The sequence below is a fragment of the Protopterus annectens genome, chromosome 12.part0, assembly GCF_019279795.1.
Source record: "Protopterus annectens isolate FY-2018-M chromosome 12.part0, PAN1.0, whole genome shotgun sequence".
In the NCBI taxonomy this organism is placed as follows: domain Eukaryota; kingdom Metazoa; phylum Chordata; order Ceratodontiformes; family Protopteridae; genus Protopterus; species Protopterus annectens.
The window spans coordinates 189,208,877-189,231,816 of NC_056746.1; the positions used below are offsets into that span (position 1 = coordinate 189,208,877).

Genomic DNA, 22,940 nt, shown 5'->3' on the forward strand with positions numbered 1-22,940 from the left:
AAATGAGCTGTGGTTTGGTTCCCCCTCAGTGTCCACTGTGGATGTCTGCATTACCTCAGAGGATGTGCGAGAAGCAGATTCCATGCCAGCCCCTAACAGGGTTGCGGCAGAGGAAACTGGTGTCTGCAACTGACAGTCTTGGTGTCTTCTCTCACCTTGAGAGACACTTCTGGTGGAGGCTGGACAGCAGCAGAATCAGACCGAGACTTTTTGGTCTTTTTGAGAGACAGCTTGCAGGTTCAGCCATGGTAGCTGTCAAAAGGTTACAGCAGTAATCCAGAAGGCTCACATCAGGTCTGATGTCCCATCTGTGACCCAGAAGGTGACAGAACTAACAAGAAACACAGTACAAAGTATTAATTCAGATAAAAACACTTTAGCAAGCAGATCGGGAAGACTCACTCTCTCTCTCTCTTATACCCTCCATGTGGGAGGAATAAAGACACCTTGTTGAAGTTTCATCCCCTCCCACATGCACCTGTTAGTTTAAATAACTTCTTCATATCTCTAATTGCTGTTTCTACATTACAACCTCAGTAGCCTGTCTAGCCCGTCTTGTAGCTGTGAACTCTAGATATTGCAGTGCAACACTGCAGCTTTTCACTGCTGTTTCTCTCACCTTATAGGACCATGGTCAAATCTGCTTTCATGAGTAAATTCTGTGTGAGGCAATAATTTTCAAACCAGACTAATGCCCACATTTTATACTTTAGTTAAGCTTCCACTATCATAATACTTGGTTATTTATTCTGCATGCATATTCTGGGTTGAAGTTACAGCTTTGTATAGATAGCTGGCTATCTTACTTTAATTCTTGTAGTATAAGCTGAAAATTATATATAGCTAACTGTTTTGCCATTAAACATTAGCACTTTTCTATACTTACATTTCATTCTCCCAGCCTACTGCATTTTAGGACTGTGTTTATAATTTTGCACGGCTGCGGTAGTGCAGTGGTTAGCGTTGTCGCCTCGCAGCAAGAGGTTCTCCTGTTCTATTCTTGGCTGGAGCACCTTCTGTGTGGAGTCTGCATGTCCTCCCCGTGGTCGAGTAACATATAAAGACATGCAGGTAGGTGCGTGCGTGAATGGGTGTGCCTTCTTTGAAGGTTGGGCGTCGGGCTGGCAACTCAGCACCGTAAAAATCCACTGCCAATCATTAGCGGACCGGAGTTCCACTGCGGCGACCCCTAACCAGGAAAAGCCAAAAGACATTACTTTTACACTTTAATACCACATTTTATGTGTTTATAATTTTGCACACTTTAAAACCACATTCTATTATTTCTACTGTATGATCTTAAGGGTGACATGCCCCCCTCATATACACTTCTAATAGGTTGGAATTACGACCAATATCAGTCTTCACAAGGACAGACCTTGTCTCACAGTCCTGTTCTACGCATCTGATCTTATCACTGTCCCCTCAAATGTTTTCAATTTTCAGAGGCTTTTTGTTGTTAATGGGACCACAACAAGCATTTTGATTCAGCATGATGCATTCTATGGAGAAGCACAGAATGTGGACAGATTTAGAACTGTGCTCACAGATAGCTTTTTTAAGTTATTGGTATTAACCACAATATTATGATTGTATTAACTTTGTTTCAAAACCACATTTTGACATGGACATGAGTTAGGCCTGGGGTGTGTCCACAGTAAATTCAAGCTTATTCTTTATTAGTCCACCAGTGTGGCCTCATATCACACGTTTACTAACATATTTTTTTCCTTGCACTTGTATTAGAAGGTTTATCTTCTTACTGAAACTCATTTTAACCAAGTTTACTCTAGTTTACCTTTTTTTTGGAGTAGACATTTGTCTAAAAACTAGGCTTATTCAGTTTCCTCATTAGAGAAGCTATTTTTGCATATAACGTAGATGTTGAAACAGTTAACAATAATGATGACAGCAATGTATTTTAAACTTTGGGTTGGACTTTACAAGCAAAGATAATGCATTATTGATTATAACACTGACTGCCTTAGTAAAACAACTAATGAACTAATCCGCAATATATTTCTTAAATAAACATTTTCTTCTTTATAACTTAGTATTTAACCTTCAGATGTTGTCCTCAGTGTTCAAAAAGAAAAAAAGTTCATACTGGAAAGCATCATGTATAAGTTTACATCTGTGCATCATGTATGTATCCTAACTTGAACCTGGATTTTTATATTACGTCCAATTACTGTGCTTGAAGAATTTGTTATTTTCTGCTGCAGATGCTCTGGATTTTTTTTAGTTAATTAGTGTATATTTTGGCTACCTGGAAGACCACTTGATTGTCTTTTTTGCTTATGGGACTCACTGAAAATTTAATAAAAATAAATATGACCAGAAACTTTTTATTAAGCTTATGCAGTTTACATACTTTATTTTACAAGCTTAGTGTTGCTATAGAACTGGTGCTGTGTGCACATAAAAATGTAATGCTACATGTTAATGTATGTTAAGATACCAATGTACAAGAAGATGCATCATCTCATTTCTGGAAGCCAAGTGCTGCATTGGAGTAATCTCATTTTTTTTCAATAAAGATGATAACACAAAAAAAAATTGTCTGCAGTGACATCTATGGGCATACTCTTCCACCCCTAGGATGAAGCAGCCACTATTAGGCAGAGCCCGGATGGCTGGCATTATCCTGTCTCAAAGCGAACAGTTTACAAAGTGTACTTAGCAGAATGTTAGGTTTAGCTGGCATCTGTCCAAAGAGAGCAACTGGCATCTTTTCTTCATGGCAACAACACTTTTGCTAGCTCAAGCTTCTCCTTTACCACATAAGCCCATGCTCTCTTGTGAAGCTCCAGATAGACAGACAGACATGCATGCATCTATCCCATAAGTTATGGCATTTAATATAAAGATAACTGCCCAGCCTGAGGAAACACAAGTTGAAAAGCCAGGGCCTCTGATGTTCATCTAGGTTCCTCTGGATATGATAATCTGCAAGAGGTTAGGTGGACTGTTATTCCACGCTCTGGACAGATACCAACTAAACCTAACATTCTTTTAAGTACACAACTTACACATTTATTCTGGTCCTGTCTGGACACTGGAACTTATAGGCAGAATCCCAATTTGGCTCTGGGAGACCTAATACAATCATCCTTTGAGAATGGAGGCTTTGAAGGAGACCCCAACTCTAGACAAAATATCTAACCTGTAGTGTTTGCAAAAGTATGCAAGACAGACCAAATGTAGCAGCAGCACAAATTTCATTTACTGGTAAATTCCTGAGAAACGCTTTGGACGCAGCTAAAGCCTTGACAAGTGTATGTTTTCGATAGATGGCATGGATCTATTACTGGAAGAACAACAGGAGGTAATACAGTCTGACATCCATTTAGACAGTGCAAACTTTGTTATTTTGTTAACTTTAGCATTTGAGGCTTGAAAGTAAAACTGAAATGGTCTATGCACATCTAAGCACTGGAACTGATATTCACCTGCCTGGATGGTTTAGAAAGAATGCTGGAAGACAGACTGGTTCAAATCTGACTGTGTGGCCAACTTTGGGCAAGAAGTCACTCTGACTTTATGACAAATGACATAAGGAAATTTAAAGGATAAGGCCTGGAGTTCTGAAACTTGTTTAGCACAAGTAACAACTACCAGAGGGATGGTCCTCCATAACAGGAATTTAATATCAGAGGAGCTATCAGGTTCAAAGGGTGGGTGGGTGGAAGTTGAAGTTTCATCAGAATTAAATTTAAATCCCATGGAGGAGCATGGTGGGTAACAGGTCCTCTGGAACAAAACGAAAAACTACTTTACAAAGTTTGCCTGAGGCTAAGGATTAAGTGGAAATGCCATGGTGATAAGAAGATATGGCAGTTAGATGAACTTTAATGGAGTAATTAACCCCTTCTTTAAATTCATAAATTGCTAGGAAAGTCAGCAGTTGGGACAAAGGGGCCGAGAAGGTATCTACATGTCTTGGGGAGCCCAAATGGAGAATTGTTTCCACTTTCCTTTATATAAGATACAATAAACTAGGTTTCCTATATAGAAACAAACAATTTCTAACAAGAAACACAAAAGGACTATATAGCCCGTACACACCTCTTATCAACCCTCCTCTATGCCTCCCCCGTACTGACTAACCTTCGCAAAACAGATTTAATCAAACTGGAATCCTGACATAATAAAATAGCCAACTTTGCAACTAATGCCTCCTATAGGTCACATCACTGTCTATCTCAAACTGAATTGGCTTGAACTTCCTCAGCTTCTAAACTTTAACCAGCTAACCTCTGCACACAAAATTCTCCACCAACCTGATAAACCCTCTGCTCTCCAAAATATTATACTCCCATACTCCAGTGCCCGATGTCTCCACTCCAGTAACCTACACCTTCTAGATACTACCAAAGCCATCAACCATACTGGGAATTCACTCCTCTCTAACTACATTCCTAAAATTTGGAATAAACTACCAACCTTAATCGCATCAAACATATCTACTGTACAATTTAAAAAGCTCCTAAGGTCACAACTGTCAGACACCTGGCTATGCTCCTGCAACACTCCTGGTTAGACTTTACTTAATCTCACTGAAAATTGTCTTAAAATTAAAATTAAACAAAATATCGCTTCATTAGCATTAACTACATCTACATCGCTAAATAGGAATTTGCTCAGGATGATGTATAATAAACTAGCTCAGAATGATGTATCATGTCAATGTTTTCTTAAGAACTGTATTCATTATGTATTCTCATATTCTGCAGTCAAACTAGATACCTTCTATAGGCTTGTTAACTACTGTCTAGTCTGTAGTTATCACTGCTGCTTCAGCCATACACATTTGTGAATCTTGTATTTTTTTCTCTGATGTACTCTTTACTTTCTTATATACTTATGTAAATTACTTGTAATTACATACTTTTTTCTTTCTTTTGTGCTTATGTATATTTAACTTGTAGTTGTATTTTGAATTTATTGTTTTACTGGAGCCTTTCTCCCTGGGCCTCCTCTGAAAAAGGACCCGTGTCCAGTCGGACTTTCTGGTTAACAAATATAAAATAAAATAAATAATAAATATTTTTCTACTAAAGGGTCTTCATAAGGCTATAGCCAAAATGACAACTTCATTTGGGAATGTCAAGTCCCTAGATGCCCAAATGGCCTTAGTAAACTATTAGCAAATAACAGCACTAAAGCAAGCAATCAACAGCAACACAAATGCCTTAAGCGAATGGAAGGAAACTATTTTTTTCTCAACACAAGGGATGGAGAGGGTACAACAAGGGAAAAGTCTGGGTTAGAAAATAAAGGTTGGAGCAGGCAAGAAAGTAAACAACAGAGATCCTAACTAGCATCTAGCTCTGAAATCCCCAAGTAAATAAAAAATGGACTGATCTGTAGCAGAAAAAAAATTCTCAATGGCCAGAACACAGAGCTGTTGAAGACCACAATTGCAGCAACATGATCTGGGGATTCAGATGACAGCAAGAGCTTAGGGGCTAGGGGAGGAGACTGACCAAACAAGAGTTCTTGCCATGTGGAAAATGAGCCAAGGCAGCCAGCCCATAAGTTCCAGTGTCTGAAAAGGAATGGCATAAATCTTGCTGTTTCCTTCCAAGAGTGTCTAATACTGATGTGCACAAAGCTGACAGAATTCTCCGACAGTCTCCAGTGTTTTAGCACAAAGGGCTTTTTATTTTATTACATTATTTGTTTTTTATGGATTACTGGGCATTGCCTGATGTGAACATCTTCAACTTACGCAATGGATAACCTGTTTTAGATTTAAGACTTAGTGGTATGTTTGAACTTTACATCTGGAGCCAAGTCTGGACACGAGGTCTATGTTAACTCACCATCTTTTATAGCTCTCTAGTTGGACATCGGAACTGTATATGCTACTGTCTATGAATGTTTAAAAACATTATTAATTTGATACTTATATGTCTCATTTTTGCTGGTTTATTTTGTCTGATAACAGTATACGCTGGATAATTATGCATTTTGTCATACTTTCTAGTCTGTGTTTATGAATTATTATTAACTACCTGTATGTTGATGATGACAGTGTGGAAAGTATTTATGACTTGGGAGAAAAATGTTGAAATAAAAGTTGACTGAAAAGTTGTACCCGTGATGTTTCTGTCTAGAACATGTACACTCACAATAAGTGTGAACTAGATTGAGGTTCCTAGCTGATAAATACAAACATACTCAAAGGGGTTCTAATTTGTCCTGTGTCATGACTTCAGAAATGTTCTAATGCAAAGCTGCCATATTTAGTGAAGGTACTGCTGGGTCAAGGGGTCAATGAAAGTTGTTGTTAAAATATGAAATGCTGACCCATTCCCAAGAAACACATGCTTAAACAGTCTTATTTACCTGCTGTTTCAGAAATGTTTTAACATAGTAATGTCTCAGTTATGAATTTCAGATTGGACTGATCCAGGCATGCAAACCAAAGTGCACCAGGTTCTTTGGTGCAGCAAGTACAACAGCCTTCTAATTTAAACAAAATCCCATACATCTGCTTTCACTGACAGCTTCCTCAAAACTAATCCTACTTAAACCAACATATCAGAACCCCCACAAGCTGCAGAACACATACATGTGTGACAGCAAGAAGCATGGCAGATTTTACTGCCACCCACCAACAGTCTGTAATGTACACAACAGATATCCCAACTTCTCACATCAGCACTATAATGACTGTTTAACTCTACCACATCCAATGTTATCAAGTTTGGTATATCACAGTAACAAGTCACCCATGTTTTTCAGTTTTTGATATAAAACAGCTGTTTACTGAACCAAATGGGACCGTCTCCATCAGTCAAACTTACCAGATTACAATACTGCTCAGTGTAGTTGTACCGATTAAGGCATTTTTCTCACCATTGACTTCAGAAAAAGCTAATATGGCCTCATCTGGTGGTTTCAGAGACTTCTTCCCTTCAACTCTGCAAAGTGAAAAAGGACTTTCTGAAAAGAGTCTGTGATATTCAAGTATTGACACATTAAAGAGGTAATCTGATTGTCATGTTTTTCTTGGAACTCTTTCTAAGTAGGGACAAGTATATATCTCACTTCTGGTGCTCCAACCATATCTTTAAAACTGCCATGTTTTTTGGGGTACATGTGTATATCTGCATGTATGTCGCATATCAAAAGGACTCCTCTTCTAGAGATGGTGGGATATGCAGCCTCACTTCCCAGAGACCACCAGGTAGAAGCTACTTGACAGAAAAGAAGCACAAATAGTATGATGGGAAAAGGCATGCATGTGCCTTGGTCATACTGTCACACAAAGAAGAAAACGTAAAGTATCACCTTAGTGTCACCATGAATGATGCATACCTTTAGCCTTAATACAAACTAGCCTCCATTTTGGGTATTGATAAATTGGTGGGACAACAAAGCTGCAGATGAAGTACAAATATTTGTGGGACCTTTTAGAGATATAGGCAAATAATTATGAGTGCCGTGCATCAGAAAGGAAAAGACAGAATGATATGCAATTTGTGTCTTTCGGCTTTTCCCGGTTAGGGGTCGCCACAGCGGAACTCCGGTCCGCTAATGATTGGCAGTAGATTTTTACGTGCTGGCTTGCCGGGCCTAACGCACAACCTTCAACGAAGGTTCATGCATGCAATACTGGTAATAAATGTTTTGTCTGTAGTACTAACATACTGAATGTTATAAAGCAGTGCATTACAATGCATGTTGACGTAAATACTTCAGTTTTTAAAAATTCCTAAAATATGTTAATTTTATGCATATCCAACATCAACACAGCCTCTGTAGTAGCAGAATGTAAAAAACTATGAGGTTAACAAGAAATCAGCTGAATAATCACATTATTACCAATGGGATTAAACAAGCTCCAACTAGAGACAGCAAAATTAAACCAAAACCAGAAGGTCAGTAAACACAAGTAAGACTTGAAAAAATCCACTGAAAACTGTTTATTTCAACTCAGAAATGATGCACTATAGTACACTTGATTTGTTAGGTTGCAATCAGGCATATGAAATAGTACAGAAAAATAAAACAAAGGAAAATGTTTTCCTCACACAACAGCAAAGGGGTTCACATCTGTACCCTAATTTCATTACCATGGTAGTGAGCATTTATTCAATATTCATTTATCTGAAAGAAAAAAATACTTTATAACAAGAGCTAAGCAGACACATCTAGAAATTACTAGCGGTTTACACTACAGGAACATGCAGAGGATACTGCAAAAGCAGCAAAGCACTTGCATTCTTCCAAGTTACTTAGACCACAACAGCAAACTTCATCTCACCTTCTTTCTTGCTGGTTGGGATCAGAGCTGATCCTCGGCTCCGACTCGGCCATCTTCTATAGCTCGAGAGCTGTTTACTGGCTCGAGGCTACCCCTCGACTCTAGCTGTATGCTACATTACCTACTTGATGTTGCCTGTAATACTCCTTGATGCATATTATACAGACTGTAGGTCAGTTTTCCTTTACCGTGAAGTTTTCAGTAGTTTTAGAAAACTACTGTAGTAGAAACATGCACATTCTTTCTTCACCCACTAAGCTATACTAAAAACAGATTAATGGGATGAAACAAAAAAATACACACACACACACAGTAAACTGCAGTATTATCGAAAATACACAGTTTATACTGACAACACTAAACTAAATCATCATCTCTTACCTTCCCTTAGTTGAAATGAAAATCAATTCTACTTCATGAATGTCACGTGTGCCTCTACAGATAACCAGCCTTGCTTCTGACAGCCCAAGGACAGCTGATATATCACCAGATACAATCAGTAGTTGTTCCAAGCTCACATCTTCAGAAGTATAAACCAATGCTCTAAAAGTTGAAAAATCAGGATGATTCAGTAATGACAAGTCTAGTACAAACAACATGATTTTCCCTTCCTTCCTTTTCATTTCTTAAATACAGTGGATGATCTGATACTGTACTTTTTGAGAGTTTACCAGAAGAAAAATTTACCACTAAAGACATATAACTGGAAAAAGAAGAGTTTTAACATGTATCAACACAAAACTGCTTTGTTAACGCTGTCCTACACTCTCCATCTCATGATATTCTCCATATAATCAACGCACCACTTTTTTTGTCTTTTCATTAGGACTTCTGCCCCATTTTAGTCGAACATTATTATGTGTGTCTGGGAGGAGGAATTTATGTTTGGATCTAAGTAACAAGAATACTGGGCAATGTATGTTAGATTTCTGAATGACATCTTTATTCTTTGGGAAGATGCTTCATAGGTGTGTACTAGACTAATGGTCCTGGAGCCTTTACAAGCCCAGCCCACAGAAGTGCCCTGGCATCGTGCCACCCGATGTTAGTTCCCAGTGCCTCTAACAAGTACAGCCACTGGCGTGATCCCTGGCGTGAACTTTCTATTTCCCATCCACTCATCAAGATTTCTCTTGAAGAGGGCCAGTGAAGTTCTCTGCTTGACATGTATGGGAAGTCTATTCCAGAGCATGGGCGCAGTCTCTAGGTGATGAACCTGTCCCTCCAGCATGCTCTGTTGATTGTGGTAATGAGGTTGAGGTCTCTGGAGCATGTGGTGTGGAGGTATTGAGATTTCTTTAGATGCAGCATTTCTAACAGAGCTGGGTCATACATGGCTTTGTAAGTCAAGCAGAGATCAACCCTTAGTCGATGATATGAGACAGAGAATAGCTGGAGTTTTTTTAGTCTGTCCATGTAGGATATGTGTTTAGGGTGTAGGATCCTCTTCATGAGGTACTTTTATGGCTTTTCCAGCTGAAGCATGTGTCTAGTGAGGTACATGCCAAACGGGCATATGTTTGTGTTTCTGTGTACTGTATGCTATTGTGTCACATACTACTACTGTGTTACTAAAGTGCATGTTATCCTTGTCATATATACTGTTAATTTTCTCCTTGCATTTTGTGGCTGGATCTGTTTATTGAGTAGTGCATGCTATTGTTTCACTTACTACTGCTGTACTTAAGTGCATATTGCACGTGTTTCTAATGCAAACATAGCAAAGGCTATTTGGTAAGAATTACGCTGTGGTAGTGAGAACAGATAACAGTACTGCATACTATATGTCCGATTTTTGCCTGATTAGCGGCTTGTTTTTAAAACTATACTAAGACTCCTAAACTTGGAATAGTAACTCATTACTTGTTGTCATAAAATCTGTTAACAGAGCTGCTTACCATATGGCTACTATTAGCTTGTCTAGCTACCAGTTCTCCTAAGGACTGCTTTTACAAGGAAAACGTACTCGATAGCTGTTGCCTGGCATCTATATTAAATGCTTAACATCAAACAAGGACAAAGCATTGTAGAAAACCTTAATTATTACCTGCATCATAGTCTGATTGCAAGAGTAGTCTATAAAGCTAGTGATACATTTTAACTGTTTGTTGACCATTTATGTAACTAAAAAGCACACACTGTGTTAAGTAGCTGTACGGAGCTCCTGTACTGCCGTATATTACATAGTTTAAGTGACAGTGTTCTGCCTGCTTGACTGGTGGCTAGTTATTAGTGCTGATAAGGTCTTTCTCATAATAAATGTTTTCTTTCTAGGTAGTCACCCTCAAACTGCCCCAGTATAAGACACTTCTGACTGAAAGGACATTACCCTGAAAAACTTACCTGCTACAAGTCTTTGAAGTCCAACCTGCAACTTGAATAAGGTTAATACCATAACATGTACCAGTACCTTAACACTCTACCTATGTACTGTTTCATGCTGCCCTGGGTCTAAAGGCACCTCTAGGCTCCCTTCATATTGTGTAACCTAGCTAGATTTTCCCCACGGATCTTACCTCTCTAACCTACAAATCTACTCTGCACACAGTAATTTCATTCAGCTCCCCTGCCCATAGCCTATAAAATATACCCTGCAGCTCTTAATTAATCTCTGCAAGGGGACAATCTATAAAACTTAAACATAGCCCATAAATTTGGTGTAAAACTAAACCAGTAAAATACAACCAAAAAGATACATTGGCTTGAAATTAAACTAGTACAGTACAGCCAAAAAGATACATTTGGAAAAGAAACAAGTAAGCCCAGGGATATAATTGGAGTTAGTGTTAGCCCAGCTGCGCTCAGGCTCACTACGCTCCCCTCCCTGCCCCCTATTACCACCCGCCCCCACTAGTGCTACATTTCAACTAAACGTAGCCACTCCCCTCATGCTAACCACCAATCACTGAAGCTGCCCCACCCCTGTACCCATTTCCTTCTCTTCTATTATTCCACATACTGTAAAGCACAGTCTTCCATCTAACTACCTTACAATCACAAACAACACCTCTCATCATCCACCACACCCACCCCATCCCAAGCAGATCTCTCACTCATGGCCAAACCCAACCAAACCATGCCCAAATTACCGAAACCCACATGCATACACCTCTTACTATTGCTCCTAGCTGTATCCACCCTCCCACAGCTAACTTCTATCACCAACCACCAAAAACAAATTAATTCTATCCACATACCAAGAAAAACTACTTCCACTAACATTATTACAACACACTCTCAACTAGCCCCATATCACTACCAAACCTTTATTCACCACTATGCACAAAGATTACAGCCATCACACTACCAGTCCCAAACAACTATAAAGAACTTTAAGACCCTAAACAAACTACTCAAGCTCTATTTTTATCTCAAAACCCAACTCATTAGCTGCGGTGATATACACCCAAACCCAGGCCCACAAAATTTAGGAGCCCCAACCCTCAACCTGAATGATACTCTAACTCCACCGAGACAAATCCACGCTCCTCATTTTACATTTAAATGTCAGAAGTATACTAAACAAAGTCCATGACCTTCATGCACTACTCTCCTTTTATCAACCTGAGATAGTCATACTAACAGAGACTTGGCTTAAACCAGCAACCACAACAATGAAATCCCTCCACCAGGTTACAATATAATTCATAGTGATAGAATAGGTAAAAAGGGGGTGTATAAATCTCACCTCATCCTTGAGAAAGTAGACATAACCCCAAACTTCAATAAAGTTGAACTCACTCTAACAAAACTAAAACAATGATAGTAAACACATCAACATCATAGCATGCTACATCCCTCCAGGCAACAATCTCCCCATTACAGAAAAACTCCTAGAATGATTATCTAACTCCCTCCCCTAGGAAAGCATAGTATTAGGAGACCTTAATACTGACTGGCAAAACTGTTCCAGTCATAACCCACTCTCCCATATTAACCTACATGGCCTAACCCAACTCATCACTTCCCCCACAAGAACAGACAAGAGAACCAAACACCAATCCACTTTAGATTGGATACTCGTATCCCACCCATCACTGATATCCCTAGCAGGGTGTCAACCAGACATCCTGAGTGACCACCAAGCCACATTCTTACTCGGATCAAAATCATCACAACTGACCCAAATATCTACGCCCCTAATTAGAAACAAAAAACACTTTAACCGCTCCAATTTTATAAACTACCTAAAAATGTGCAACTGGACCCTCCCTAAAAAAACTACCTCTTGATGAAGCTGTACTATATTTCAATACTACATTCTTAAACACCCTTAACCATCACGCCCCCTTCAGAACAACAAGAATTAAAACTAAATATGCCCCCTGGTTAAACCCAGACACAAAATCCCTCCTCAAAAAAGAAACAAGGCCTGGACCAACCTCAACAGTAAATCCCAATTGAACAAACAAATATATGTTGAATTACGTAACAAAGCCAAAAAACTCACCAAAACAGACAAAACATCTTACTACCAAAAGTTACAGGATAAGCACAGGAACAACCCAAAAAATTTTGGGCAGCAATTAACTCTGTTCTACAACCAGGTAAAACAACTACCCCAACCCCCAAAAATAGATAACCAAGAAGACATCCCCACTCAATTTAATAAATACTTTACAGAAACCATCCAGACCCTTGCAAACAACCAGCCCTATGACAACATCCCCACCCCTGCAAATCCACCCCCCACCCCAACTAACAATTGCCCCAAGTTCAGCTTCCACCCAGAACCAACCAAATCCATTGAAAAACTACTCCGCAAGCTCAAACCAACGTCTCCAGCCGCAGATAAATTACCCGCTGAATACCTCCACCTGACTGCAGAAGCCATATCATATCCTGTCTCTATCTTAATTAACAAATCCATCTCCGAGTGTATAGTACCCATATGTGTATAGTACAAGCTATGGAAAATATCACATATCATCCCTCTACATAAAGGGGAACCGCCCTGGAACTCAATAACTACCACCCTATAGCCATAGTACCCCCTTTATCTAAAATTTTAGAGAGGGTAATACACAAGCAACTAATGAAGTATCTCCTAGAAAATAATCTAATAGCAACACAGCATGGCTTTAGACCCTTCCATAGCACCACCATCGCACTAACAGAATTTACCAACATTGTCAATACTCTCAGAAACAATAGACTCCTTTTATCTGCCACTTTTCTTGACTTGTCCAAAATATTCGATACGGTTAACCACAATAAACTCCTTCTTTCACTAACAACTCTAAACCTTACCACCCCTGCCATCTCCTGGTTCAAAAACTACCTAGAGGGAAGAAAAAAAGAAGTTATGTACCTACCATAACGTTCCATGTTAGTTGTCTTCATCTCGCCTTCTTTTTTGCTGGTTGGGATCAGAGCCGATCCTCGGCTCCGACTCGGCCATCTTCTATAGCTCGAGAGCTGTTTACTGGCTCGAGGCTACCCCTTATCCCATGATGTCTAGCGATAGCTACCCAGATCTCGCTTGAAATAGCTAACCCCAGACATAGCCAGAGAATAAACCTGTCCAAACAAATAGGTTGAGTATACCTGTTATAATCTCTAAGTCAGTAGAGGAAACAAACCAGAGAACACTCAGCCAGTGAAACCAGAACTCCTCTCGGTCCAATAGGACAGGGGGACGGAGGGTGGGATGCAAGAAAGAAGGCGAGATGAAGACAACTAACATGGAACATTATGGTAGGTACATAACTTCTTTATGTTAAGTTGTCTATCTCGTCTTCGTTCTTGCTGGTTGGGACAGCGTGCCTAGCACCTACAATCCTGGGCAGCTCATTGGAACAGACTCTTCAGAACGGTGGAACCAAAGTCAGCTCTGCTCCAGAAGACCATATCTAGCTTGTAATGAGAAATAAAGGTATGAGGATTTGCCCACGTAGCAGCTGCACAAATAGAATCCATGGGCAACCTAGATTGGAAGGCTACAGAGGTGGCCAAGGCCCTAGTAGAATGACCTTTCAGTTTGATAGGTAACTCCTTGTTCCTTAATTGATAGATGAAAGTAATAGTGTGAGACAACCACCTGGATAAGGTCACCTTGGAAACTGGGAGACCTTGTTTGCCTACAGCATAGGAAAGGAATAGTTGGGTCCGACTTCCTTATTTCCCTAGTCCTATGCAGGTAAAAACGCAATTGTCTATGAACATCCAATTGGTGCAATTTGTACTCTGCCTTGTTGGTGTGGTTAGGGGAAAAACACAGGAAGGTCTATAGATTGGTTTAAATTATTTTCTGAGCAGACTTTCGCAAGAAATGAAGGATTAGTCCTCAGAGCAACCCTGTCCTTATGAAAAACCAAGTATGGAGGACGAACACACAGTGCCTGAAAGTTCAGAGACGTATCTGGCTGAAGTAATAGCTACCAGAAAGAGTGTCTTCCAAGATAGAAACTTAATGGAGCAGGACGTTGCTGGTTCAAAAGGGGGCAGAGTTAAGGAAGTTACTACCAAATTAAGGTCCCAAGGAGGAGGGGAATCTCTCACTGGAGGCCTAAGGAGAGTGGTCCCTCTCAAGAAAGCTTTACAGAGCTTATGAGACATAATGTTTGAATTTGACAAACCAACATGAAAGTTAGAAATGGCCGCTAACTGAACCCTGACTGTAGCCGAAGCGGACCCGGAATGAAAAAGTTGTGCTAGGAATTCCAGAATTTCGTGGACTGGGGCTAAAAAGGGATCTATGTTCCTAGCCTCTGCCCAACAAGAAAAACGTTTCCATTTACTAGCATAAGTTTTTCTGGTTGTGGACTTGTGAGGAGACAATAATCTCACGTACAGCCAGGGAAATGCTGGGAAGCCTGGCTAAGGTTGGAAGTGGAGCAACCAAGCTGTGAGCTGGAGAGTTTCGAGGGATTGATGCAACCCGCCTGATTGATGAATCAGTAGATCTGGAAACGGGTCCAGAGTCCAGGGCTGATCAAGAAAGTAGTGGTGTAGGAATGGGAACCATATCGGTCGAGGCCAGTAGGGGGCAATGAGGATCATTTTTGCAACCCAACGATATTGCTTTCTGTACGAGTTTCGGTATCAGGGGAAATGGAGGAAAGGCATAAAGAAGTCCCTGAGGCCAATCATGGACTAGAGCATCTCTGGGTAAATGAACTGGAAGTGGAAGTAGGGAGAAGTAGTTGCTGCATTTGCTGTTGAAGGGGGTGGCAAAAAGATCGCAGCAAGGTTGTCCCCATTTGCGGAAGATAAGATCCGCAACTTCCTGATTCAGAGACCACTCGTGAGGCATGAGGATAGCTCTGCTGAGCCTGTCCGCTATGACGTTGGACCTCCCAGGGATGTGCGCCGCAATCAGAAAACGTTGGTAGGAAATCACCCACTGCCACAGTCTGAGTGCTTCTCGACACAGGGGGTAGGATCTGGTTCCGCCCTGCTTGTTGATGTACCACACCACTGACATGTTGCCTGTTTGAAGTGCAATGGTCCTAGAAGGAAGAGAGTCCCGGAGGGCTTGCAATGCTAGGAGCACAGCTCTCATTTCTAGGACATTTATGTGCAGATGGTACTCGTGATGCTGCCAAGTGCCTTGGACTGTCCTGCCCTGATAATGCCCCCTGTGGTCACTGTGGCTACCGGAGGGGCTGAGTGAAGGGTCTGCCCTGAGTCACTAGTGGGGAGACCATCCACCAGGAAAGGTGCTTTTTGCATACTTCTGTAATCATGATCATGTGAGACATGGGCAGCTGTTGGAAAGACCACTGTGTGAACAGAAACCACTGAAGGATCTTCATGTGAAAGCGGGCCAGTGGGATTAGAAGAATGGCTGCTGCCATGGAACCCAGAGTTTGAAGGACGAACCTGACCTGGATTCTTTTGCTCTGCATTAGAATTTGTACTTGTTGACGAATTGTAGACATCCTTTCTAGCGGTAGCCTTGTGGACATGTTTCTTGTGTCCAAGTCTGCTCCTATGTAGGTGATAGATTGACAGGGCAAAAAGGCAGATTTTTCGAAGTTTATTGTAATGCCTAGCTGGGAGCAGATTGTGATTGTGTAGTCCCTGGCTTGTAGAAGTTGATGCCTGGTAGTAGCAGTGAGGAGCCAGTCGTCTAGATATGGAAACACTTGGAATCCTCGACGTCTCGGGTGAGCCGTGACCACTGCCATACATTTGGTGAACACCCTGGGGGCTGTGGTGAGACCAAAGGGCAGAGCTCTGAACTGGTAATGACTGGCTCCCAGCCGGAAGTGAAGAAATCTCCTGGAGCGCCTGTCCATCTTGATGTGGTAGTACGTGTCCTGAAAATCTATCGAGCACATCCAATTGTCCTGACCCAGAAAGGGTAGAATGGACTGTAGCGTGACCATCCGAAACTTTGTTCTTTGTACAGACCTGTTTAAGTCTGCTGAGATCCAGAATCGGTCTCCAGTCCCCTGTCTTTTTTGGTACCAAAAAGAACCTTGAGTAAGTTCCGGATCTGTTCTGGTCTGCCAGGACTTCCTGGATGACTTTTTTTTCTAGCAGTTTTGAAACTTCTATTACTGCTTGGTCCTTCAGATTGGGTGGAACATCTGGAAGGGATTTCCTTGACGGTAAGAAGGGTTGGATATAATGGACCGTACCCATCTGTCTTGTATTAAATTTTGCTAGGCTTTTGGGTACAGTGAAAGTCTTCCCCTGACTGTCTCCAGAGGTGAGCAGCCGGGCAACCCTTCAGGGATGCTGAAAGGGCTTATCAGAGAAAGATTCTCTGTTGCCCTGGTTCTGTGGACCCCCTCTGCCACAAGGGCGGCATCTGTTGTTATTGTTTCCCCCTCTGCCCCTGGAGGAAAAATCGTTACGTGTGTCAGGCAAGGCTCCCTGGGATTTTCGGAACAACATTTTGCCACTCTTCTGACCTTTAGGATACGGTCTAGAAGGAGTAGAAAAACGGACTCCCATGGCAGAGAGAGTCTTGCCTTCTTGCTCACACCTAGTCAAAGTGTCTTTCACCTGTGGTCCAAAGAGAAAGAAACCATTAAAGGGGGTGGTGGTGAATGACGCTCGAAAGGGTTCCGCAAAATTACACAGCCGCATCCATGCATGCTTCCTAAGGGCCACACCCGTACCTGAGGCTCTACTCGCACCATCGGCTGCATAGGAAATGAGCCTCACGGAGGAGTTAACTACAGAATTAAGCGTCGCCAGCTGGGAAGCTACTTTAGCTTGAGCCCCCTCAGCTGATGGATCTTGAAGGGTATCTCCGAGCTCTTTAAGGAGATCCCTCTGAAGCCGGGTAAAATGACATAAATAGTTCAGTGACCTCATAGAAAAGGTCGCTGAAGTGAACATTCGCTTCTCGTATCTGTCCATCGTCCTAGACTCCTTGTTAGGAGGATGGACAGACGAAGAGGCCTCCGCTAACTCTTTTTTGGTGGCTGCTGCTACCACCATGGCATCAACAGGAACACCTTTGGTAAGGAACTGCTTATCCTGCGGTGCTGTGATGAATTTGCCAGGTCTCCTCGGAGTTGGTTCCACTGTATCCGGAGCTGACCAAGCCTTTCGAGCCACCACTGACATAAGTGGATCGAAAGGCGGAGAAACCCAGGAGGAGGAAGGTCGGGAACCAAACGCATCCAGAAATAAAGACTCATCTTCGGTAGGGGCTAGGGGCTAGGGGATTCCAGTTCCTCCTCTGCTTATGCATTTCTAGGATGTCCGAGAAGGAAACATTTTCAGAGGGGGATCGCGGGGACCCTTCCGAATCATTTAAGTCTGTATCAGAAGTGACAGACTCAGGGGAGTCAATGTGCTTCCTCTTGCACTTCTTCTTACGAGGGGGCTCCTCTGAATGATCAGGGGAGGCCTCGGAAGAAGAGGAAACACCCAATGGGGTGCCCTGGAGCGCCGGTTCCCTACCCTTGGGGTCTGGAGGAGGAGCAGAGGTTGGCACAGGCACTACAGGGGACGGAGCCTGTGGGGCCGATAGTGGAGCTGACTTCAGTGGCCAGCACACTCCTCATGACATTGAAGGCATCCCTGCCATGATGAGAGAAAGCTCCGGTTCCGAGGAAATTGGAATCGTTTTCCGCACCGAGAGAGACCGCTCCGAGGCCGATGTAGGAGCCGAGCTCACCTGCGCCGAAGCTCCAAGAGGGAGAACGGGGTCGGACAAGGGTCCGATGCCACTCGCCCCCTCGGAGCAGACGAGGGAACCCTGGCACCCAGATCCCTTGACAGACGGCACCACCGAGTGGATCGCAGCAGACGTCGGAACCAAAGGAGATAGAGTTATTGGAGCTGATGGTTCCACTACTCGAATCCCAAAGAACTCCAGCTTCGAACTCATTGGAGTCGGAGGAGGAACATCGAGAGAAGTGGACGGAGCCGACACCTGTTGAGGAGGGCTGGACAACATCTTGGCAAGTGCCTGCGACTTTAGCAACCTACTGACCGCTCTCTCCACATCGTGATCTGACAGCCTAGAGGATCGAGAGGAGTGAGAGGATCGGTCACTGCACTCGCTCTGAAGCAACGGAGACTGAGGAGCCGAATGTACCGATTCCAGTGAAGGGGACATCAGCCTCTTGTGGCTCCGCAAAGGCTCTGAAGTTTCTGATGGAGCAGATGGGGAGATAGTCTTATCGGTGCCAGGCGGAACCGAAGTAGAAGGTAGAGTCTTAACAGAGGACGGCTCCGAACCTGGAACCGACGGCTTGGAAGATTTAGAGGATTTCACAGGCTGAGAGCTCTTGGCCAGTGAATCCTGGGTTTTAAAAGACCCCTAAGAATAAGCTTATTCTTATGCTCCTGCAGAACTCTTGGACTAAAGGCATGGCAGATAGAACAAGAGTCCTGCAGGTGCACAGCGCCTAAACAATAGACGCAAGAAGTGTGTCCATCTGTCAGAGACATTTTCTGACAGCATGAGTCACACTTCTTGAATCCAGACACTTTGGATTCCTTTGACATCCTGAAAGAAGGAAACAACAAATACAGCAACAGCTACCAAAAGCAAAATACAGTCTATACAAAAAACACACTGTACTACAAGACTATAGCTAAAGGTTTTTTTTTTTTTTTTTTAAATAGGAAAGCCTCTAACTTAAACGGCTAGCTTATGAAAGAAAAGTAGAAGGAAAGCCTCTAACCTAAATGGCTAACCTGACAAGAAGAGGATGGGGGTGGGGGAGAACTCTCTAAGTTAAACGAGTTCTCAAGGAAAAGATGGGATACTACAACTAAATACTAGCTATCACAAAAAACAAGACTAATTGTTAACAATAAAACACTGAAAATACAGAAATCTAGAGTAATAAATTTATACAAAAAAAGTTATACGAGCCTGAGGCAGAAAAACGACACCTCGCAGCTGAAGCGGCAAACGAGATCTGGGTAGCTATCGCTTAGCATCATGGGATAAGGGGTAGCCTCGAGCCAGTAAACAGCTCTCGAGCTATAGAAGATGGCTGAGTTGGAGCCGAGGATTGGCTCCGATCCCAACCAGCAAGATAGACAACTTAACATCAAGCTGTTATGTGGCAAAACCAACTCTCCCCCTCCCTACCAGTCTCCCTAGGAGTATCCCAAGGCTCCATCCTGGGGCCACTACTTTTTACCCTCTTCACCAATCAGCTCCCAAACAGTATTCATAAAGCCTCAATAGTGCAATATGCAGATGATACCACCATAATATGTACAGCCAAATCAACTGACATCCTTCACTCCCTAACACAAGAATGCTTTTCCCTAGCAGAAACTTAGATTACAAACCAACGGCTCCTTCTGAACCCAAGTAAAACAAAGCTAGTTCTCTTAAGCTCCCACAGAGCCACACCTCCCACTGATTCTTTCTTCATCTCCTCCTTTAACAAGACCACAATCACCCCCACAAATCATACCAAACTCTTAGGGGTTGAAATAGATAATCACCTTAGATTTGACCTACATATTTCTATAACCATAAAAAAGTACATAAAAAACTTGGCCTACTACATCGTAATAAAAAATTCCTCACTGACCACTCCAAAACTACAATAGCAAGGACTCGCCTACTATCCATCTTACTTTATGCCTCCACCGTGCTTACAAATCTCAGCAAATCCGACCTAAACAAACTTGATAGTTGTTATAATAAGACAGCCAAATTCGCTACAACCTCTCCCTTCAGAACCATCACTGTGAATACCTAAAAAACTCAACTGACTAGAACTACCACTACTACTTCAACTCAATCAACTATCACTAGTCCACAAAATAATACACAACTCTGAAAACACACAAGCCCTACAAAATCTTTTGCAACCCTATACAACCACCAGGCCCTTGATGTCTAGCACACAAAACCTCCTCAAAGTAACCAAATATAACAATGAAGCTGGTAAGTCTGTCTACAGCCACTGTATAGCAAAAACCTGGAACTCCCTTCCTGCCCACATAACTGACAACAAATCCCCGTCACAGTTCAAGAAACTTGTTACAACTCACTTTTTGAATAATCGACTGTGCTCATGTATCCCCCCCCTGGCTAATGTCTCATTAGAACACTTCACCTATGTTAAGTAACTCTGCTAAGCCAACCAATCATAGTACTGTACCCACTTAAGACTGTTAATCTACAGCTCATCCCATCTCTCCAGGAGTTAGGAAAAACTACCCCAGCAATGTTGAGCTTTCCATAAGCAACTAAAACCAGGAGAAGACATATTGTAAATCAATTTGTTATCCTTCTCAACTAAAACTAGGAGAAGACATATAGTGAATCAATTTGTTATCCTTCTCAACTACAGCGAGCATCATCTGATCTCTCAGAGCCTTATTCTACATCTCTCTGCTTGTACTCTGATAGTAAATCTATCACAGGAATCCTAAACTTAGGAATATCTTCTAAAATTTAATATTATATTGTAGAGAATGAATGTATCCTATCTGTTAGTTAATATGTATGTCAAAGTCTCTTCTATGGAAATTGTATGTCAAAAGTCTGTCCTTAAAGCTATGTTTTGTAAAAAAAATTTTCTCTTGGAGCTTTTCTCCCTTGGGCTTCCACGGAAAATGGACTTGTAATCCAGTTGGACTCTCAAATGTAAAATAAATAATAAATAAAATAAATACTCGATAAATGGCCTAATGAGGGAAGAGTAGAGAGATGATGACCTTTTTCTTCCTGGATGCAAAACCCTTGGTAATCAGATGCGCCACACAGAAGGAATTTCTGACCACAGTGGCAATGTGGTGGTCGAAGGAGAGGATGCTGTCAACCTGTGGCCCCAGATCCCTTGTAACGCCTTCAGTGTTGAGTGGGCTCCCATTGATGTGGTAATTAGTGGGAACTGAGTTTTTCCCAAAGAGGATGATGATGCATTTTTTCGCATTAAGCTTAAGACCATGGTTTCGACACCAGTCATTGGTCTCAGTGAGGCCTTTCGGTAGGATATCTACATCACTTGGGGAGTTAATAACGACTCCCAGCTTGCAGTCGTCTGCGAACTTGGTCAGCCAGAGTCCCACGTGCTGGCCTGGATTTCTGAGAAGTAGATGCCAAACAGGAGAGGACCCAGGACCGATCCCTGTGGGACTACACTCGTGAGTGGTCGGCAGTCTGACTTGGAGTCCATTACTTTCACACTGTGGGTTCTGTGATCCAATTTGTGACCCACCTAGAGATATACGAGTTGATGCCTAGTTTGGTGAGTTTATCAATAATTCCTGAGTGGGGAATGGTATCAAAAGCCTTGGCCAGACTGAGATAGGCTGTATGAACTGCCTTACCCTCATCCACAGCTCTAGTGACTGACTCAAAGAAGTCAACCAGGTTGAGCAGGCATGATCTACCTTTCACAAAACCAAATTGCGTGGGATCTAGAGTTTGGACATTACCTATATACTTGTTAATTAGGTCCATGATGATGTGCTCTATAGCCTTACATATAAGACTTGTCAGGCTAATGGGGCGATAATTCCCAGGGTCTGCAGTCGCTGCCCCTTTATGGAGAGGGATGACTGTAGCAGCGTGCCATTCAGTAGGGACAAAAAGCCTGAGGTGAGGCTGTGACTGAACAGGGCAAACAGATGTAGTGCCAGTTCACTTTATAGTTCATGTAGAACACATCCAGGGATATTGTCAGGTCCCATGGAAGCTGTATTCTTGGCCTTGGACAATGCAGCTTTAACCTGTGCTGCAGTAATGCTGGGTGCCTGTGATTCCTCCGATATTGTGATTGGTTCTTTAAGGGGGGAGAGAGGGGTAAAGTTGCCACTGAATCTGTCGGCCAGTATGTTGGCAATATCTGTTGGCTCCGTATAGGAGGTACCATTGTGCAGTAACTCAGAGCAAACCTGGGTATTGCCGTGGAGATTCTTGATATAACTATAGAAGGCTTTGGGGTTGTTTTTAGTGTCTGCCGCAATTCTGCCTTTATAGCTGGCTTTAAAGATTTGTTGAGGCTAATAATTTTTCCAGTCCTGGGATTTAATCTTTTTTTGCAACAGTTTCTTCCCCTGCTATTAATAAACTCTACAACAGGACCACCACAAGAGTGGCTTCCTTTTTTGGAAGACAGTGTTTTGGTTCTGTTGGGTATGGCTAGTTCCATGCATTTATGTCTGTGTTTGTACAGTGCACTGGTGTATGATTCGGCAGTCATGCATCTATTTTGCATTGACATGGGTGCCATGCAGTTCACCACCTCTGTTTTTAGGAGCCCAAAGTCAG

General features: G+C 42.1%; 1 protein-coding gene across 2 annotated transcripts in view; it reads right to left on the reverse strand.

Annotated features, from left to right (window-relative positions):
- PALB2 (partner and localizer of BRCA2) overlaps positions 1-22,940 on the reverse strand; it is a 731,562-nt gene that overhangs the window by 188,879 nt on the left and 519,743 nt on the right. Inside the window, exons 9-10 of one of the 2 annotated variants that reach the window (XM_044089226.1) lie at positions 8,660-8,821; positions 6,816-6,932 (exon numbers count right to left, since the gene is read on the reverse strand). In XM_044089226.1, coding sequence (XP_043945161.1) covers positions 6,816-6,932; positions 8,660-8,821 — 279 coding nt within the window. The remainder of the gene's footprint in view (positions 1-6,815; positions 6,933-8,659; positions 8,822-22,940) is intronic. The other variant, XM_044089227.1, reaches the window with a different exon arrangement.